This window comes from Aquarana catesbeiana, linkage group LG04 (assembly GCF_042186555.1).
Source record: "Aquarana catesbeiana isolate 2022-GZ linkage group LG04, ASM4218655v1, whole genome shotgun sequence".
Taxonomy (NCBI): Eukaryota; Metazoa; Chordata; class Amphibia; order Anura; family Ranidae; genus Aquarana; species Aquarana catesbeiana.
The window spans coordinates 76,879,597-76,901,871 of record NC_133327.1 but is presented as its reverse complement, the minus strand read 5'-3'; the positions used below and the strand labels follow the sequence as shown (position 1 = coordinate 76,901,871).

The following is a 22,275-nucleotide window of genomic DNA, read 5'->3' as shown; positions in this document are numbered from 1 at the left end:
TTAAATGACATTGAACATTTCGCCATTCATTCCTATGGGACCAATTTTCCGCAAAAACTACGATATTTCGTGAAAAATTTGGCGAAACGTTCCACAAAGTAATAGCACACCAATTGGAACAATCCGCACCTTCGGTGTATTACTGTCTATGTAGTTTAAAAGCTGTGGGAGGAGTTAGGGTGGTATGATCATGGGGTTGTCAGCTTTTGTCACCTCCCACTCTAGTTTTGAACATTTCGCCATTCATTCCTATGGGACCAATTTTGCCGCAAAAACGACGATGTTTCGTGAACCATTCAGCGAAACATTCCACAAAGTAATAGCACACCATTCGGGAACAATCCGCACGTTTTGGTATATTACTTGTCTATGTAGTGTAAAAACTGTGGGAGGAGTTAGGGTGGTAAATTTGGCTATAATAATAATAATAATAATATATATGTGAGATAACAGTAAGTGGTCTTGCTATGCAAGAACACTTAAATATTAGGCCTCTTGCACACTGCAGCTTGAAAAAGCTCAGTACAGCTTTTTTTTGGGGGGGGGGTGGAGCTCCGACGTCACGACTCTGCAACATGTTGACCACGGCCATATTTATGGTTGAAAACAAACGCTACCTTATACAGACTGCTGCTTTTGAACATGCCTGTTTTTATTTGCTAAAATGTGAGTACCCTGGATATTGTTTTAAATAAATGTGATCCTGGTTTTAAAGTATTACACCATGAGGAGTTCCTTCTTTTGTATTTTATGCATGAACCTCTGAATATTCATCTGTTGAGACCACAAGACCCAGCCATCTATGATCCTCATGAAGTGGTTTCGTGGCTCTGTGGAATTATCATGCTTGTTTGACCACCTGTAATTTAGTGGTCCATTCTTTTTGGTAAGAGGCCAGGTGTGTTGATGTTCGGTGGAGGATAAGTTTGTGCTCACCTAATTTGTGTCTTTGTTTATACCGTGGGTGGTGCCAGTTTTTTCCCTGAACAAGGACTTTATTCTAAACACTATGGACTTTTACTTTTAATGTTATGTTTTTAGCGCTGCGTACACCTATATTTTCTATGCTTTTTATTGTCACCATACAATTTACGTCAGCTGCTTTACTTACTAGTGCAGTGATTATTCTTGAATTTACAGCTTTGTGCCTATGCACACAGATGTGTACACAAGCGCCGTGCTTGTAATGTATGCCTCATGTGTGCAAATATGCGTGAATGCGTGCAAATATGCGTGAATGCGTGCAAATGCCTATTTATATATTGTGCAGAACGTTATACGTTGTGCAGAACGTTTATATATTGTGCAGAACATTAATGTGCAAAAGCATATGCACGAAAATGCGCATAAATACGCGCAAATACATACGAAAAAAAAAATCTGAAAAAGTAGATGCTCAAACAGGCGTATTATGTGCAAGAGGCCTTAATGGAATATTACCAGAAACAAATGCCTAACTTTCCTAGAGAAGATGCTGAATTAAGCTCCCTCCAGAACTAAACAACAATGCAAACCCTGAACATTTTGTCATGTAATCTCTTTAAAAGGGAACCATCAGCCAGTCGGAAGTCCGATTTCCCTTTTAATAGAAATCGCATGACCAAAAGCCAAACCTTTCTCACATGTGGCCAACCCAGGAGGGCACCTAGAACAGCATATTCTGCAGGAAATGTAAGTATTTCAGCCCATCTATTTTCCTTTATGTATGTCAGGAAGACTGTAAACTAAATTTTAAAAATTTAGTTTACAGTCTTTTTAAAAATTTTAAAAATTGAAAGTTACAGTACAGAAAAAAGTTTTTTTTTTTCTTTCCATATTCACTTTCAATGTGCCTCTGCAATTGCTAGAAAATCTGACTTAGTACAGCGTCTCATTCCTTGTTGGTCATAGCCCTCCCCTCTTTTAGGTATGCCTAATTACTGTCAGTGCTGGCCAAGCTCCTCTGCCCATCTCTTCACCTCTTTACATAACCTTTTATGAAGCTGCCATGGAAAGAAAAAATGGAATACTATAGAGTCACTTGAGTTCAAACTCTGAGTTTTCTGGGGCTGATGACATAATATAAAAGATAGCATCCCCCAGCGGCATTCTCTGGGTTTTTGGATGTCTACACAAAGCAGGTTCTTGTATGTAAAAACAAAACATGCATAAAACACATACAATGCGCGTATAATATAATATAATGGGAAGATTTTTGTTGAAATTAAAGGTCTGGCGACAGGGCCTGTTTAAGTTAACATTTGGTTATAGGTGTACTTCAAAGTATTGAGATCTGCTACATGGCTAGCCTGGTACTATTCAAATCTTTACATTCTATTCATTTAAAAGAAAAGCCCACCAACAGGCCAGGATATCCGAGAAGGCCTTTTCTTCTAATTTTAATGAGTAGCCACGTGTTTTGTTAAACTACCTTCTGTGAAAAAGTTTTATCCCTCTTGTGGGGTCACCAGTATGGTATTAGTGAATTGAAATCATATCCCCTCTCAAGCGTCTCTTCTCCAGAGAGAATAAGTTCAGTGCTCGTAACCTTTCATCATAACTAATATCCTCCAGACCTTTATCAGCTTTGCTGCCCTTCTTTGTACTCGCTCCATTTCCAGTACATCCTTCCTGAGGACTGGTGCCCAGAACTGGACAGCATACTCCAGGTGCGGCCGGACCAGAGTCTTGTAGAGTGGGAGAATTATCGCTTTATACCTGGAGTTAATCCCCTTCTTAATGCATGCCAATATTCTGTTTGCTTTGTTAGCAGCAGCTTGGCATTGCATGCCATTGCTGAGCCTATCATCTACTAGGACCGCCAGGTCCTTTTCCATCCTAGATTCCCCCAGAGGTTCTCCCTCAGTGAATAGATTGCATTCATATTTTTGGCACCCAAATGCATTATTTTACATTTTTCTATATTAAACTTAATTTGCCATGTAGTTGCCCACCCCATTAATTTGTTCAGATCTTCATGCAAGGTTTCCACATCCTGCAGAGAAGTCATTGCCTGCTTAGCTAAGTATTGTCCGCAAATACAGAGATTGAACTGTTTACCCCATCCTCCAGGTCGTTTATGAACAAATTAAATAGGATTGGTCCCTGGGGGACCCCACTACCCACCCCTGACCATTCCGAGTACTCCCCATTTATCACCACCCTCTGAACTCGCCCCTGTAGCCAGTTTTAAATCCATGTACTCACCCTATGGTCCATGCCAACGGACCTTATTTTGTACAGTAAACATTTATGGGGAACTGTATCAAATGCTTTTGTAAAATCCAGATACACCACATCTACGGGCCTTCCTTTATTTAGATGGCAACTCACTTCTTCATAGAAGGTTAATAGATTGGTTTGGCAAGAATGATTCTTCATGAATCCATGCTGATTACTGCTAATGATACCGTTTTCATTACTAAAATTTTGTATATAGCCCCTTATCATCCCCTCCAAGAGCTTGCATACTATTGATGTTAGGCTAACTGGTCTGTAATTCCCAGGGATGTATTTTAGGCCCTTTTTAAATATTGGTGCTACATTGGCTTTTCTCCAATCCGCTGGTACCATTCCAGTCAGTAGACTGTCAGTAAAAATTAGGAACAATGGTCTTGTAATTACTTGACTGAGTTCCCTAAGTACCCTTGGGTGCAAGCCATCTGGTCCCGGTGATTTATTAATGCTAAGTTTCCCAAGTCTAATTCTAATTCTGTCCTCTGTTAACCATGAGGGTGCTTCCTGTGATGTGTCATAAGGATAAGCACTGCAGTTTTGGTTACTAAAGCCCCCCGATTCCCTCGTGAAGACTGAGGAAAAGAATAAATTCAATACCTTCGCCATCTCCCCATCCTTTGTAACCAGATGTCCTTCCTCATTCTTTATGGGGCCAATATGGTCTGTCCCCTCTTTTTTACTGTTTACATAACTTAAAGAATTTCTTGGGATTTTTTTTTTTGCTTTCCTCCGCTATGTGTCTTTCGTGTTCTATCTTAGCTGCCCTAATTGCACCCTTACATATCTTATTGCATTCTTTATAAAGTCTGAATGCTGATGGTGATGCCTCAACCTTGTATTTTTTGAAGGCCTTCTCTTTTGCTTTTATATGCATTTTTACATTGGAGTTAAGCCATCCAGGGCTTTTGTTCGCTCTTTTAAATGTATTACCTAATGGGATGCACTGGCTAATGCCCTCATTTAATATGCTTTTAAAGCAAACCCAGCTCTCCTCCGTGTTCCTAAGATTTTATCCCAATTTATGCCTTCTAGCAAGGTACGTAGTTTAGGGAAGTTGGCTCTTTTGAAATTCAGTGTCTTTGTATTCCGCTTATGTTTCCTATTTGTGTGATTTATACTGAAACTAATTGACCTGTGATGGCTGTTTCCTAAATTGCCCCTGTTTCCACATCCGTGATCAGGTCTGTATTGTTGGTAATCAGTAGATCTAGTAACGCTTCATTTCTAGTTGGTGCGTCTACCATCTGACCTATGAAATTGTCCTGCAAGATATTTAGGACCTGGCAAGCCTTAGACGAATGCGTGGTTCCCTCCGCCCAGTCTATGTCTGGATAATTAAAATCCCCCATTATGATGACATTTCCCATCCTTGCTGCTAATCCAAACTGTGATAGGAGGTCCACCTCTGCCTCCTCCCTCATGTTAGGGGGCCTATAGCATACTCTCAGCATTATTTTCCCCTTAGCTTCATCCCTTTGGAGCTCTACCCATAAGGATTCCACCTTCTCCCTAGCTCCCTTAGTGATGTCATCTCTCACATTTACTTGTACATTATTCTTGATATATTGGACATACTCCTCTCCCTTATTTACCCTCTCTATCCCTGCGATAAAGGGAATACCTTTGAATGGCTGCCAGCCAATCATGAGAGCTGTTGAACCAGGTCTCTGAAATTCCCACAAAATCCAAATCCTCCTCGTACAACAGTATCTCTAGTTCACCCATCTTGTCCGCCAGGCTCCTGGCATTGGTGAACATGCCACTTAGTTTAGACCAGTCGCATACTATCCTCTTATTGGGTGGTTATTGGGTTGGGTCACGGATAGCACCCCCCAACCCCCCTCGGGTCGGTCAGTCAGTCAGTAGGTTGGGGCCCCACACTTACCCCATCTCACAGGGTGGCGGATGGCGTCGGCTTTTCTCTGAGCTGTTCTCCCTGGCTACTTCCTCACTTCCCCTGCGTCTCCTCCCTCCTCCTCCTGGCAGCCAATCCGATCGGATCTCCTTTTCAAACAATCGGGTGACGGGTATCACGACCCGCTTCCTGACTGCTCTGCGCCCCGAGCCCAGCCTTTTTTAAAGCCTATTAGAGCCTCTGGCTCTAATAACGTGCTTTAAAAAAAAAAAGAAAACAACCCCCCCCCCCCCCATTGGAATCCATGCACCTGGCACCCTGCATGTAGATCAGGCCAGACAAATGGATGGGGGGGGGGGGGGGCAGTGCCTGTGCGCCCCTAATGGACAGGCCACCATTGTTTTCAGTCATCCAGCCTCTGGGTCCCAAAATCTGCAGTGCACTACCATGTAAACCATGCCTTCACCCTCTCACCTTGCACTCCTATAGGACAATGAGCTCTGCAGAGTGTAATTTCAGCTCTCTGCCCCTTTTTTTTTCCTGACAGCTCAGACAAGCTTTAAAAATTCTGCACTTTGAATAGATGCAGAGAAGAGAAAACTGCAGATAAGCAGGTACAATTTATGTAGGAGGATTTGTTTTATATCTGTGACCAGTCACTTCACTAAACCCATAAGTGCCAGTTGCAGACTGGTTGTGTACCAGGATCTGACCATACTGGATATATACATAAATATTCATCAAAAACATGTGGTCAGTTCACCTAGAACAGTGAAATATAATATAAGATTTACTTACTTTCATCATTCTCATGCCTCATTATCTGGCATCTTCCATTGTCAAAACATATAGCCAGAGAGGGGCAATCTGGCTCCACATATCCTTTATTGCCTGGGTACCAATGCATTCCAGCAATACTCAGAGGACCAGTCACATTGACCAAACAGCTCAGAACCATTTTTACCTAGAGAGGAGAGACACACACAGTATCCTTATATTAGTTAAAGCGGAGTTCCACCCAAATTTTGAACAATATCTGTATGTATTCTCTTCCTTGCCTAGATGCTGACATGCCGTTAAAAAAATTTAAATCGCCGTAATTACCTTTTATTTTTCTATTCTTCTTTGCACTTCCTGGTTCTCCTCCCGTGGGAGTAGGCGTGTTTCTAGCCTCTCCCAGACTCCTGGGAGCTAGTCTCAGGCTTCCCAGGATGCCACTGAGCATGTGCAGGAACGAGCAGTGAATGCTGGGAGCACAGCATTCACCACATCCAGGAAATAAATGCTTGTGGGCTTCAAATGCCCACAATGAAGATGGAAACCGCCTGCAGTGAATAATATAAGTTATTCTTTCCGACGAAATCTGACACAGGCGGACATATTACACACAATATGTGAGTATGTAATGCTGAGAAGAAAAGTTTGTGAATGAACTCAAAAAAAAAAAAAAAAAGCATAGATAGGTGGACCCCCGCTTTAAGTGACCAATTACATGGCTTTTTTCATTTCTCTATTTTGTTTCTCTAACTCAAATACCCACCATATAAAGTGATGATTTTTCACCAGCAATGGTCCTAGAGCACCCTGTTATCATTATAATATTATACAGCACTGTCAATTTACGCAGTGCTTTACATACTGTACATTCACATCAGTCCCTGCCCTCAATGAGTCCAAGTCTACAATCTAAGGTCCCTATCTCACATACATACACACACATAGTAGGGCTAATTTAGACAGAAGCCAATTAATTTACCAGCATGTGTTTGGGAAGTGGGAGGAAACCCACACAAGCACAGGGAGAACATGACATGCTAACCACTAACCCACTGTGCTGCCCAATGAATCATTTGTATATCATTTGTAACTTTTTTGAAAAATAAAAAGAATCTTCAAGCAAATAGTAAAAACAGTCAATGGAAATTATATTATCCAGAAAACATTGCAACTGTGCTGCTCTGAGCCAACCTGATTTATCCTATTACAAGTTTTATATAATGTCTTAGAGTCAGGTTATTAAAGATCCTCACAATGATTCTAAGTGGGACAGCAGTCTCTGTTATATGATTCGTTGCTGTGTTATCATGACTGCATGATCCACTGTGTGTGGGAGACACTCTGGGAAAATACTCATTTAAAGGTTAACTATACCTGGGTATAGTTATCCATTAAAGTAGAAGTTCAATCAAAACTTAACTAAGCGCAAGCTTACTCCCACCCTCATTCTAATTCTATTCTACCTACCCTGTAAAAGGAAAGATGCCTATACTTACCTATCCTTAAATCACTCTGGTCTGGTTACATGATCTTTCCAGTATCAGCTTCAGTGCAGAGGAGAGATCACTGACAATGGCTGCAGAGCCTGTGCGATGGCGTCACCCATAGGCTTACTATGGGGAATCCATAGTCGGCTGTCTCTCCTCTACACTGAAGCCGCCGCTGGAAGCCGATCATGTGACTGGGCTGAAGCGACTTCAGAAAAGCTAAGCATAAGCATTTTTCCATTTACAGGATAGATAGAGGGTAGTGGTTAATACTTCTGCCTGGCAACACTAGGGTCACTGGTGTGAATCCCAACCAATGCACTACCTGCATAGAGTCTGCATGTTCTCACTGTGCCTACCTGGGTTTCCTCCGGGAACTCTGGTTTCCTACCATACTCCAAAGACATGCTGGTAGGTTAATTGGCCCTAGAATGTGTATGTATGAATGTGAGTTAGGGACCTTAGATTTGAAACTCCTTGAGGGCAGGGACTGATGCCAATGTACAATATACATGTACACATGCTGCATAAATTAACAGTGATATGTAAGTACCTGTAATAATAGCTGGAATAGTTTTAGAACAGGGATGGGTGTAGGTTTAAGCTTAGTTAGGGTTTGATGGAACTTGCATATTTCTAAGCTGCCACTGTAAATTCTCTGACTGGTCTTTTGCTTCTTCTGTACATGTAAAGGAAAAATCCTATTCACTCCTATTGAAACTGCCATTTGTTGCTGGAACACACAATAAACAGCCTCTCCATAGGAATCTCCATGAATGGGATTTTTTCAAGCATGCTAAGAAGCAAGGGACCAAACAGGGAAGGTTGTGTGTTTCAGTGTGGATTGCACAGCGTGGATCTGGTGGAAGCAAGCAGAGTACTGTTAGTAACAGTCTCTTGTTACTTACAATGAAATTTCCCTGGTTATCATAAAGATGTATTTCTCCATTTGCCATGCCAAACAGAAGGATTTTGCTGTCTGGGGACCATGCAACATGGCACAACTGTATCCCTTTCAGTTCTTTGCCCCAAATTCGATTTCCTGTATGAAGCAAAAAACAGTAAGTTATAACAATATCACGGCATAGGACAGTACAGTATTATACACAAATATTGCTTAAAATACAAATTAAAGTAAAACAAAAAAGTGGATTTCCTTTCATTTCTTGTCGGGATAGAGCTACAGAAGTACAGTTACCAGGGGATGATGTTAGAAATTGAATATCTCTTGTTCCAAAAAAACATATCTAGAATGAAAAGTTGTTTATTAGACTAAAATATGTCTAATAAACGCATGAAAGGTCTGAAATAAGAAACTCAAATAAGGTGGATGTGGAAATATAATTTGCTCTCTTTCTTTTGTTTCCAAATGTGAAATATGTTGCAGTCTCTAGGGTGGATTCAGAGTTGATCATGTACAGTATACAATAGGGCCATGTAGGCAATGTTAGAGGCTTTTCATAATGGGTACAGCTGGAGAAAATGAGCAACGTCTAAACTACCTTGAACTAGTAGGTGTATTTGCCACCACTGTATGTATGGTATGAATAGGAAAATGAATCCAAACATATACAAAGGAACAGGGTAATTTAGAAATATCCCATCACATCCTCTATGCACTGTTTGTATAGTAAGTTAATCTTTATACTTTTGGTGCAGTACTAGCTTCTCTTTGCCATATCCAAAAAACACAGCCCTAACAAATGTTGAGTTTGAAGTTATACCCAAGGGTAGTCTTCTGAGGTCCCCTGATATGACAATTCACGAGTTACAGACTTTGGGAATGTCACATAATTATGCCCAAATCACCCATATTGCAACAAAGTATAACCACGTATGACTAAACTTTAGAAAACTCTACGGTTCTCCAGGGTTCATTTTAAAAGGTCAGACATCCCAAGGCTCCCGGGAGTCTCCGAGCGATTTCCCGGCTGGGCCTGTCACTCAGCCACAGACAGAAGACAGAGCAGCCCGAGTGGCCGAATGGAGTATGGCCGCAGCGGCCACTCGGGCTGCTCTGTCTTCTGTCTGTGGCTGAGTGACAGGCGGATGTGATGAGTCCCCGTCTGTGCGAGGTGGAGGACTGTAACAAAGTACTGCCTCCTAGATAGACGGAACATTGATCCAATGACACATTGAATCAGTGTCACATGTATTATAGGAGGCGGAAATTTGTTGCAGTTGCCACCGGGATATTCAAATCTATTTCAGAGCTCTGTGTGATCAGGCTGTATTTCATGGGCACTGGTAAGGCTGCATTTCATGGGCACTGGTAAGGCTGTATTTCATGGGCACTGGTAAGGCTGTATTCAATTGGCACTGATCAGGCTGCATTTAATTGGCACTGGTAAAGCTGCATTTAATTGGTAGTGGTATAGCTGCATTTCATTGGCCCTGGTAAGGCTGCATTTCATTGGCACTGGTAAGGCTGCATTTCATTGGCACTGGTAAGGCTGCATTTCATTGGCCCTGGTAAGGCTGCATTTCATTGGCCCTGGTAAGGCTGCATTTCATTGGCACTGGTAAGGCTGCATTTCATTGGCACTGGTAAGGCTGCATTTCATTGGCACTGGTAAGGCTTCATTTAATGGGGGGGGGGGGAGGGTTGGCGCCGGCGCGAAGCGTCACATCCCTGAAATGAGTTTGCCACCTCCCTGAAATGAGTTTTCGCAGGTTGGGATGTCTGAAAGGTACATATGTTTCTCATTACCATTGTCCAGTGTAATTTCACCTGCCCAGACATTTCTCCACAAGGTAGATGAGAAATGCTTCAATGTACCGTACAGTATATACAGTCAGGCACCAAACAGCATGAGCAAGTTTACACATTCAATTCCTGTTCACAATAGAAAAGAGAAGAATATGAATCTGTCAGGCCCAGATTTTCCAACAATCCTCTTCTAAAACACAGAAGCACTACTTATCACCCCTCTGGAAAGCCCCAAATTAGAGGCCTCATCTACGCCAGCAATGCTCAAATCAAAGTGTGTATGGCCACCTTTACAGTCCACAGAATCTACAACACTCTGATTTGCTTTGCAGATGCCATAACCTATGATCATGGTCAGAGAAAACTGTATAGAAGCCTGTTATTACCATCCACTGAACCAACAATAACAGCTCCATCTTCATATACGATACAAATCTTCTGGCCATCAGCGTTCCAACTCATGCTGCGCACAACTGATTTGTTCCGATTATTGATCATCTCTTCATACCAGGAGCCTGCAAAGCATTTTAGAGTTTATTACATTTATAAGGAAGTGAATAATACAGCACAGATTAAATTCTTTGTAAAAAGAAAAAAAAAGTCTAAAAAATATTTAAATGGTTGAAGTCAAGATAAATGTAATGGGTTTTTTTTTCAACACAAGTGACAAGTATGTGTTGCATGGTGCCAACATTTTTTATTGAAAAGTTTTTCCAATGTTATTAATACAAAACACTCAAAAACAAAAACTGACAGACAAATAAAAAAAGAAAGCAGAATGTGAGCACAGTCACATGCTATTACAAAATATAGGGTAGCTTTCATCCATTTAACAGTTATTACTTGTACAACTTAGAAGAAAAATAAGTCAGCGATTATCTTTACAAAAGATGCGCAGAAGTCTAAAGCTTGAGATAACCCCTGCTGGTATCGCTAGAGTCTATAAAAGGGGTAGTTAACCAGTAGCCCTCCAGCTGTTGTGGAACTACATTTCCCATGAGGTATTGCAAGGCTGGCAGTTACAATTACTCCCAGAGGCATGATGGGACTTGTAGTTCTGCAACAGCTGAAGGGTCCCAGGTTGCCTACCCCTGGTCTATATATATCATAACATGTGGAAGCTCCAGTATACCTGGAGTGCAACAAAAACTACAAAGTTAACATTCACATCATAGCACTAATCAGCCTTACAAAATCAGAAGGGCAATGTCAATATACCGGCTAGTCTGATACCGGTCTTGGCCAATTGCAAGCTGAGAAAATACCCTCATATGCAAACAGGAACCATATTTTATCTCAAACAATAATAATTAGCATTGTAGCAACCTATAATAAAGAACAAGATTCCTTAAGTTTTGGGACTTTAAATGGACGCAAGGCAGTAATATTAAAAAAAGTACAAAATTTATTGGACAAATAATAAATAAATCAACAAATGTAATACAATGTAAATATGAATGTAGACAGGTGACCAATGATAAAAAACATCTATATAAGGGGGGAAAAAACAGCTTAAAAAGAGGGGGGGAGTTACCAAAGGAATAGTTCAACGCGTTTCAAATGCACTCTGAAGTGCAGATCTTCCTCAGGGACTTTAACAGTTTGCACCACTCCCAATGCTGTAGTTCCCAAATACACAGTTATTTCACCAGCAGCTGAAGAGACACACTCAAATAGTGAGAATGGAACATTTATCTGTGCCAGACCAAGAAGCGCCATCCACAGGACATCCTGAATTCACCCATACTCCAAGAGGTTGCTATTAGTCGCTTTTGGGGGAGTTGTATTTAAACAGTGTCAGGATAATGTCCAACTTAGTATTAAGAGCTGCTTTTGACCCTGCAGCTGATGGACCACACACCTTTGCTCCATCCATTAAGGTGCTAACAATTGCCACTCTACAAGCAATTGTCCTCAAGGATGTGGACTTCAGGATTTCATTGTATATAGTTGCAGGTGGTATATCTCTCTACCGCTTGATATGAGAATCCTTTCTGGATGTGATACACCTTCCATGAAATATACATATATGAACTAAGCTCTTAATATTAAGTTGGACATTATCCTGACACTGTTTAAATACAACTCCCCCAAAAGCGACTAATAGCAACCTCTTGGAGTATGGGTGAATTCAGGATGTCCTGTGGAAGGCGCTTCTCGGTCTGGCACAGATAAATGTTCCATTCTCACTATTTGAGTGTGTCTCTTCAGCTGCTGGTGAAATAACTGTGTATTTGGGAACTAAAGCATTGGGAGTGGTGAGGAAGATCCACACTTCAGAGTGCATTTAAAACGCGTCGGACTATTCCTTTGCAAGCTCCCCCCTCTTTTTAAGCTGTTTTTTTTCCCCTTATATAGATGTTTTTATCATCAGTCATCTGTTTACATTCATATTTACATTGTATTACATTTGTTGATTTATTTATTGTTTGTCCAATACATTTTGTACTTTTTTTTAATATTACTGCCTTGCGTCCATTTAAAGTCCCAAACCTTGAGGAATCTTGTTCTTTATGATATGCCAGGATGGGACGCATAGACAACCTAGTCGGCTAGATGAGGCAAAAGCTCCATCATTACTAGCAACCCATAAGAGACCAGTGAGAAGGGGGCTAGGCCAGGTACTGCAAACCATGGTTCCCACACTTTATGAAATTTATTGGGCGTCCCCCTGTTTCAATACACCTGTTGTTCTTTCAGGTGAGCATAGTTATGGTGCCAATATTAAAGCTTTACTCCAGCCTGAGCTTTTTTTTTTTTTTTTTTAGTTTTGCATAAAGGAAAAGGGTTATACCCTCGGATAAGTTTATAATTTGCTTTGTGTGCCCCAGTGCAGAGATTTTCCTTCACTTTCTGTCCCTCTCTGAAAGGAAAGAGTGAGAATTTTTTCTAAAAGAAATATAAACAGTAATAAAAGCACCACATAGCTTGGAGACGGGTTCAAACCGATGTTAGGCTTTCACTGCTGTCACTATAAAGCATTACCTTCACTTTCTGTCCTGGAGACAAACTTAAAGTTGTGGATAGAGTCAGGCATTCATATTGACTTACCCACAATATGAAATTACTTAAAGCCCAGTTTAGTTGATTTTTGCAGTGTTATGTCTCTTATGTCTATGGGTACCAGCAATCTAGAGCCGACATCTCCAGCAAATCAAAACTTGGGCAATAGTGATCGGTCATACTGGATATTTCCAACTGACCATAGTCATTTCCTTCATGATTAGGTCTGCATTCACTAGCTATTACAACTAGAGTCTGGAAGTAGCTACAAGTCAGCATTGGCAGCTAACATGTTTCTATCCTTTGATGTTTCCTTTAACAGCTTCGAATCCAGGACAATTCTGACATTTCTCTCCTACATGTAAAATTCATCATTTTTTTGATAGAAAATTACATAGAACCCCCAAACATTATATATGTTTTTTTAGCAAAGACCCTAGAGAATACAATGGCGGTTGTTGCAACTTTATCTCGCACGATATTTGCGCAACAATTTTTCAAACACTTTTTTTTGGAAAAAAAAAAAAAACTGTTTCATGCTTTAAAAAAAAAACAAAACATTAAAAAGTTAGCCCAATTTTTTTGCATAATGTGAAAGATGAAGTTACGCCGAGTAAATAAATACCTAACATGTCACGCTTCAAAACTGCACACGCTCATGGAATGCCACCAAACTTCGGTACTTAAAAATCCCCATAGGAGACGCTTTAAAATTTTTTTACTGAAAACATGTTTTGAGATACAGAGGAGGTCTAGGACTAGAATTATTGCTCTCGATCTCTAACGTTCGTGGCGATGCCTCACACATGTGGTTTGAACACCGTTTTCATATGTGGGCAGGACTTATGTATGTGTTTGCTTCTGTGTGCGAGCACACGGGGACAGGGGCGCTTTAAATTTTTTTTTTTTTTATTGTTAATTTCACTTTTTTTTTTTTTCCAGTTTGACACTTTTTTAAAAAAAAATAAAAAATTTTGATCACTTTTATTTCTATTAAAAGAATGTAGACATCCCTTGTAATAGGAATATGGCATGATTGGTCCTCTTTACAGTGAGATATGGGGTCAATAATAATAATAATAATAAATAAAGATCTCGGCTTCCCAGTTGAAGCGGTGCCGTTTGTTTGAATGCAGAGGCCAGGCGTGATGTTATAACGTCGTGCCCAGCCTCCGAACGATCATAAAGACTCCGGCGACCATCTGGTCCGCCGATAATCTCTATGATCACCATCCGGGGCCGGTGGATCCTTTCCTATCAACTTTTCCTGTGGCAGACAAGTGTAATAATGTCAAGCATATACAGAATTGCTAGGATCATTTGCTTATGAATGTCCAAAATGCACCATCACCACCAGTTTTTACCTTTGTACAGCATCCATACAATAATGAGTCCATTCTGATCACTGGTAGTTAATTTCTGAAAATGTTCATTCCATGTCACCACTTGTACAGATCCTACAGCAGAATTGAAGAGAGTTTAGAATGCATATAATGTATACCAATGTCTTCAAACCTTGTCAAAATTTATTGAAATATAGTCAATTACACATGGAATGACCCAATAATGACCAACTGAGAAATGCATCCCAGCTTAGGCTGTCTATAAATTTATGGCAGCTTATGGGGTGGCGCAGACAGGGGCATGGCGCAGACATCATGGCTCTTTCCTGAGTGGCTCTGTCACGAGTGATGCGCAGTTTCACCGACGCAGTTTAACGAAAGCAGGATAACTAAAGCTGCATGAACAACAGGAACTCTGCTCCACTCTGCAAGACGACAAGCAAACCAACTTTAAAATGTATTTTATATTAGGTTAGTTTCCCACTCTCTATCCACTAACATGCTCCTTATTCTCTTCCTTCTCACATTGGTGTCTTCTATCCTCAAATTATCTTTACTCTACCCCTCCTCTCTTCCCTGCAGCATGCACATATCACCCTCACTCCTACCCTCTCCCTACTATGGCACCCATCATCTCCTGCAGTTGCTGCACCCACATGCTGACATAAACACCAGGGCCACTAGACACGTGCGCTCATGCACATCCCACTCCCACCTTGCCTTCCTCACCCTCCTCCTTCTCCTAGTCTCAGGTGATATTTCTCCTAATCCTGGTCCGCCATTTTCCAAATGCAAGCCACATATCCAATACCCCTCCCCCTCTGGCAACCACCGCAATCCACTCAGTTTAATTTCTATCCCCCTGCTTCCTCAAAGCACCCCACCAATCTCATGTGCCCTTTGGAACGCCGGCTCCATCTGTAACAAGCTAATATCTGTACATGACCTCTTCATCTCTCATGGCTTGAACATACTCGCCATAACAGAAACCTGGCTGCAAAATTTTGACTCAGCTTCTCCTGCTGCCCTCTCCCATGGTGGTCTCCATTGGACTCACTCCTCCAGACCCAACAGACAGAAAGGAGGTGGAGTTGGCTTCCTTCTGTCCCCACAAAGCACCTTCCAAGTCCTTACTGTCCCTCCCTCTCTATCCCTCTCTTCTTTCGAGATGCACTGTATTCGTCTGTTTTCTCCCATTTCTCTGAGGATTGCAGCAATTTATAGGCCTCCAGGACCGGTATCGCGCTTCATTGATGACTTTGCTGCCTGGCTACCCTACTTTCTCTCCTCTGAAATACCCACCATTATTCTTGGTGACTTTAACATTCCTGTCAATGTCAACAGCCCAACTACAGCTAAACTTCTCAACTTAACCTCATCATCGCGTTGACGTAAAACATGTATGTCGGGACTATAAACAGGGCACTAGCCAATAGCTTTCGTCTCTTAATTTATTCTGAGCATGCGTGGCACTTTGTGCGTCGGATTTGTGTACACACGATCGGAATTTCCGACAACGGATTTTGACGGAAAATTTTATATCCTGCTCTCAAACTTTGTGTGTCGGAAATTCCGATGGAAAATGTGTGATGGAGCCCACACACGGTCAGAATTTCCAACAACAAGGTCCTATCACACATTTTCTGTCGGAAAATCCGACCGTGTGTACGGGGCATTAGAGTTTTGGCCACTTCTACTACCTGGGGGCATTGACTCTCCTCTTGTTGCACTTTCTATATTGGTAAAAGAAAAAAATTAAACATCTAGGGCATAGTAAAACCACTTCTAATGACCAACACAAATCTAGAAATTTTGGAACTCATGAAGGCAACAATCATGGACCAAAATGTTGGACTAACCCCATCAGTTCACAAAAAAGACACATTGGATGTTTCACACGTTTGTCTTTTTTTGCATGATAAGTTGTTTTATTTCATTAAAACGTGGAATGGTTATTTCTCTGCAATAAATGAGTGTTTGAGAAATAAAAGCTTTCATTTTTTATACTTGCATTTTATCTCATTAGTCTATTTATCACTTCCTGGAATTACTCTTTATAGACACCTTAAGTCACTGTTAACACCAGAAGCTAGTACTATTTGTAGGTGTAACACTCTATGCAATTATCTTTTTCAATTTACATTTACAAAAACACAGCAAAAAAAAAAAAAGATACTATATCAAGGTAAAGGCACTCTAATTTAGCTATGTGACTGCAATTTTCAAATCTAATTGGAATGAACTGAAAATAACTGTCACTTATTTGTGAACTAAGGTATCCTTATCCTAGTGCATTGGGAATTGAGTTTTACATGTGTTATGCTTGTGTGGCTTGGCGAATATATGTTTTGTCATTTAGATCTTACCGCTGTGTCCCTCCAGAGTCTGATTCATGGAAAGATTACTTGGAGCAGCAAGGCCTTTTAACTTTGAATCATCTGGAAAAAAGAACATATATTCAGAGTAGAAGTACAATTTTCTCAAACCAGTAGATTCCAGTTCCAGGATTTCCACACAGAATGGGATGATTTTCGGAACAGAGGATCTAGCGCAGTGTTTCTCAACTCCAGTCCTCAAGGCACCCCAACAGGTCATGTTTTCAGGCTTCCCATTACTTTTCACAGGTGATTTGATCAGTTTCACTGCCTTAGTAATTACCACAGTTGTTTCATCTGAGGGAAATCCTGAAAACATGACCTGTTGGGGCGCCTTGAGGACTGGAGCTGAGAAACACTGATCTAGCGTAAAAGAAGGGAGGGTAAGTGTAATGCTCCATACACACGGTCGGACTTTGTTCGGACATTCCGACAACAAAATCCCAGCATTTTTTCCGACGGATGTTGGCTCAAACTTGTCTTGCATACGCACGGTCACACAAAGTTGTTGGAAAATCCGATCGTTCTAAACGCGGTGACGTAAAACACGTACGTCGGGACTATAAACGGGGCAGTAGCCGATAGCTTTCATCTCTTTATTTATTCTGAGCATGCGTGGCACTTTGTCCGTCGGATTTGAGTAAACACAAACGGATTTTGTTGTCGGAAAATTTTATATCCTGCTCTCAAACTTTGTGTGTCGGAAAATCCGATGGAAAATGTGTGATGGAGCCTACACACGGTCGGAATTTCCGACAACAAGGTCCTATCACACATTTTCCATCGGAAAATCCGACCGTGTGTACAGGGCATTAGAATGACAGTGTGGGAGAGTAATGCTGCGTACACACGAGTGGATTTTCCTTCGGAAAAAACTTGGATGGTTTTTCCGACAGAATTCCGCTCAAGCTTGGCTTGTATACACACAGTCACACAAAAGTTCTCTGAACGTTCGTCCGTCAAGACCGCAGTGATGTACAACACTACGACGAGCAGAGAAAATGAAGTTCAATGCTTCCGAGCATGCGTCGAATTGTTTCCGAGCATGCGTAGGAATTTTGCGCGTCAGAATTTGTACAGACGATCGCATTTTCGGATAGGAACTTTTTCCGACCGAAAAATTGAGAACCTGCTCTCAATCTTTTGCTGGCGGGAATTCCGCCAGTAAAAGTTCGATGGAGCATACACACGGTCGCATTTTCCGACCAAAAGCTCTCATCGGTCTTTTGCTGGCCGAATTTCCGATCGTGTGTACGCGGCATAAGTGTGAGTTAATGTGGGAGATTCAGGAAGGGTTCATTTGAGTTAGTGTAAGGGTTAATAAGAGGGTTACTCTAGCTGTGAGGGTTATAGGAAGGGTTAATGTTAGTGTGAGGGTTACAGGAAGGGCTGGTGTTAGTGTCAGGGTTACAGGGAAGGTTAGTGTTAGGATTACAGGAAGGGTTAGAGTAAGTGTGAGGGTTACAGGGAAGGTTAGTGTTAGTGTTAGGATTACAGGAAGGGTTAGAATAAGTGTGAGGGTTACAGGGAAGGTTAGTGTTAGTGTTAGGGTTACAGGGAGGATTTATAGAGTGAGTTATAAGAGTGGTTAGTGTTAGGTTTAGCGTTATTGTGAAGGCTACAGGTAATGTGAGGGTTACAGGAAGGGTTCAGTGTTAGGGTGTTAGAATTAGAGAGTCAGTGTAAAGATCGGTGTTAGGGTTATAGTAAAAGTTAGTGTTAGGGCTACAGGGAGGGTGAGTGTGGAGTTTTTAAGACCCCTTTCACACTGAACTGCGGCCGCTTTAGCACTGTTTAAGTGACACTTTTCGGCCCCTGACAGGGTGCTTTTAACCCCAAAGAAGGGGTTAAAAATGCCTGTGCTCTGACGCTTCCGAGGTGCTTTTCAGGCAGCGCTCCCAAAACGCCCTAATGATATTGCCTGAAGGACTTTTCCTAACGTCCCGCAAGCGCACCGCCCCAGTGTGAAAAGACAGAGTGAAATGAATGGGAGGCGGTTTTCAGGTGCAATTTAGAGGCTATTTCTAGCACTAAAATGCCTGAAAACTGCCTCAGTGTGAAAGGGGTCTTAGGGTATACCATCATTATTTAAAAGTCAATGTACAAATTTCCAGAATCAATACCAGGAAAAAGGGAATAATGTTCCAATGTTTTAACTGTTATGCCGTGTACAGACGATCGGAATTTCCGACAACCAAACCGTGGATTATTTCCGACGGATGTTGGCTGAAACTTGTCTTGCATACACACGGTCGCACAAATGTTGTCGGAAATTCCGAACGTCAAGAACGCGGTGACGTACAAGACGTACGACAAGCCGAGAAAAATGTTCAATAGCCAGTGCGGCTCTTCTGCTTGATTCCGAGCATGTGTGGAACTTTGTGCGTCGAATTGTGTACACACGATCGGAATTTGTGACAACGGATTTTGTTGTCGGAAAATTTGAGAACCAGCTCTCAAATTTTTGTTGTAGGAAATTCCGACAACAAATGTCCGATGGAGCCTACACACGGTCGGAATTTCCGACAACAGGCTCCCATCGAACATTTGTTGTCGGAAATTCCAACCGTGTGTACGCTGCAACAGTCTACCACTGCACACCATGTTGACTTTGTAATCTTCCCATCTAAAGTATTCAGGCCTGACTTCTAAATTTAACACAAATTTGATTACAAAAGAATTTATTTGCTTCTCAAAGGATTAACACGTAATACACCCATACCTGTGATACACCACTACTGGCTACATAACAGTGGTGTACCACAGGTATGGGTCTATTACTTGCTAACCCTTTGAGAAGCAAATAAATTCTTTTGTAATCAAATTTGTGATAACTGCTTCAGCCCCGGAAGATCTGGCTGCTCAATGACCACGCCATTTTTGTGATTCGGCACTGCGGCGCTTTAACTGTCAATTACGTGGTCGTGCGACGCTGTACCCAAACAAAACTGACGTCCTTTTTTTCCCACAAATAGCGCTTTCTTTTGGTGTTGTTTGATCATCTCTGTGTTTTTTATTTTTTGGCGCTATAAACAAAAGAAGAGCGACAATTTTGAAAAAAAACACAATATCTTTTACTTTTTACTATAGTAAATATCCCACATTTTTTATCAAAAAAACAATTTTTTAGCTCCATTTAGGCCGATATGTATTCCTTTACATATTTTTGGTAAAAAAAAAAAAAAAAAAAATCGCAATTAGCATATATTAATTGGTTTGCGCAAAATTTATAGCGTCTACAAAATAGGGGATAGTTTTATGGCATTTTTATTATTTTTTTTTTTTTACTAGTAATGGCAGCGATCTGCGATTTTTATCAGGACTGCGACATTATGGCGGACACATCGGACACTTTTGACACATTTTTGAAAACATTGACAATTATACAGCGATCAGTGCTATAAAAATGCACTGAGTACTGTGTAAATGTCACTGGCAGGGAAGGGGTAACCCTAGGGGGCGATCAAGGCGTTAACTGTTTTCCCTATGTGTGTTTCTAACTGTGGGGGGATGGGACTGTCTAGGAGAAGAGAGAGATCGGTGTTCATACATAGTATGAACACACGATCTGTCTCCTCTCCCCAGAAAGGTTCTCGCTCTGTCACGAGCGATCGCAGGAGCCCGGCAGTCACCGCGCCCAATGGGTACTCGCATTGGGGTCTGGCACACGCTGCGGGCACGCCCCTAGTAGCCAAAAGACAAGGCGACGTAACATAATGCCGTTTCGCCCAGCTGTGCCATTCTGCCACAGTAAAACTGCAGCGGCTGGTTGGCAAGCTGTTACATTTAGAAGTCAGGCCTGAAAACTTTAGATGGGAAGATTACAAAGTCAACATGGTGTGCAGTGGTAGACTGTCATGCCCTGTACACACGGTCGGATTTTCCAACGGAGAAAGTGCGATCGGATTGTGTTGTCGGAAATTGCGATCGTGTGTGGGCTCCATCTGACTTTTTCCATCGGAATTTCCGACACACAAAGTTCAAGAGCATGCTATAAAATTTTCCGACAACAAAATCCGATCCTTTAAATTCCGATCGTGTGTAGACAAATCCGACGCACAAAGTGCCACGCATGCTCAGAATAAATTAAGAGACGAAAGCTATTGCCTATTGCCCCGTTTATAGACTCGATGTACGTGCTTTACGTCACCGCGTTCAGAACGATCGGATTTTTCGACAACTTTGTGCGACCGTGTGTATGCAAGACAAGTTTGAGCCAACATCCATCGGAAAAAAAAAACGATGGATTTTGTTGTTGGAATGTTCGTTCAATGTCCGATCGTGTGTACAGGGCATTACAGTTAAACATTGGAATATTATTCCACAGTTCTGCAGATACCATTATACTACTCCACCATTAAACCTGCCCTTGTCTCTTTTCTTTAAGTTCACTGTAAGCCTGATTTTAACTTGCATGTGGCATTTTCAGGTACCCACACTAGCTGAATCAAAAATGATTACTATTATGAAAGAATACATAGATTCATTAAAAGCTGTTTTATGCTGTATATTTGCTTGTCTTTACACTTGCCCGGACACAGTAAAACAGACGGATGTTCCAGAAGGTGATAAACTAAATGTCTTACAAGGAGATCTGTCAACACCTTCTGCTCCGGAGGAGCCTGGACAGTACTACCTGGCAGAACGGAATGTACAGAATCTCAGTACAGATCTGAAAAAATATTGACCTTCCACAAGTGTTAGCCTCAAAAAGAAAGTCTTTGCTCGTGTTTTTCCTTCCTTTCCCAAGTGATAATATATGGTGCCCACAACCAGTGAACACTCTCCAGGAACATCCCTAAATAAACTGCTCTGCTCTGCCTTGTAGGATCATCCCAATTTACTTACATCAACATACCCTTCAGGCTAATATCTGCTTCCTGGGGAATGATACTAAGTAAACTCCGGACGCTCCAGAGCTAAACTGAAAGGATTGCTTAGTGAAAGCCAGAAAAGACGCCATTTATTTACCTGATTGCATTTCCAACTTTAAGACTTTCAGCAATCCAGATTCTCCTCCACATGCTATATAACCTTGGTCTTTGTTCCAGGATATGCATTTTAGCTGGATATTATTGGGAATGGCAATCTGAAAGAGAGTGAGGTATAATGTGTAAATACTTATAACATGCATACAGTTTATGAAAATGCCTAATTCTAGGGAGTACCAAATTCCTTCTAATATATCCGTAAGAATAAAACCAGACAAAGTGGGATTATCTTGTTACAAACAGAATATTTCTTAGGGATATCTTGATTAGAACTTAAATCATTTTATTAACCACTTTCGGACCGCCGCACACCGATATACATCCTAACTTTGCAGAGGATATATCTTTTCTATGGCAGCAGGTAGCTGTCATAACCCTGGTATCCTCTTCTTCGGCGGGCAGTCTGGTTTCCGATAATAGTGGTCTCTTCGGCGGAGCCGCAAGATCACTTTTATCGGTGGCTGGAGAAGGGGGCCCCCCCTCCTGCCGCTCTCCGGTGCCCTCCGACGCTTACCGGA

At 41.5% G+C, this 22,275-nt stretch overlaps 1 protein-coding gene across 2 annotated transcripts in view; it reads right to left on the bottom strand.

Annotated features, from left to right (window-relative positions):
* The window catches only part of WDR35 (WD repeat domain 35), a 136,992-nt gene that overhangs the window by 101,104 nt on the left and 13,613 nt on the right, over positions 1 to 22,275 (bottom strand). For both annotated transcript variants that reach the window (XM_073625339.1, XM_073625340.1), the window contains exons 2-7: positions 21,738 to 21,855; positions 16,758 to 16,829; positions 14,413 to 14,505; positions 10,432 to 10,560; positions 8,244 to 8,377; positions 5,870 to 6,035 (exon numbers count right to left, since the gene is read on the bottom strand). In XM_073625339.1, coding sequence (XP_073481440.1) covers positions 5,870 to 6,035; positions 8,244 to 8,377; positions 10,432 to 10,560; positions 14,413 to 14,505; positions 16,758 to 16,829; positions 21,738 to 21,855 — 712 coding nt within the window. The remainder of the gene's footprint in view (positions 1 to 5,869; positions 6,036 to 8,243; positions 8,378 to 10,431; positions 10,561 to 14,412; positions 14,506 to 16,757; positions 16,830 to 21,737; positions 21,856 to 22,275) is intronic.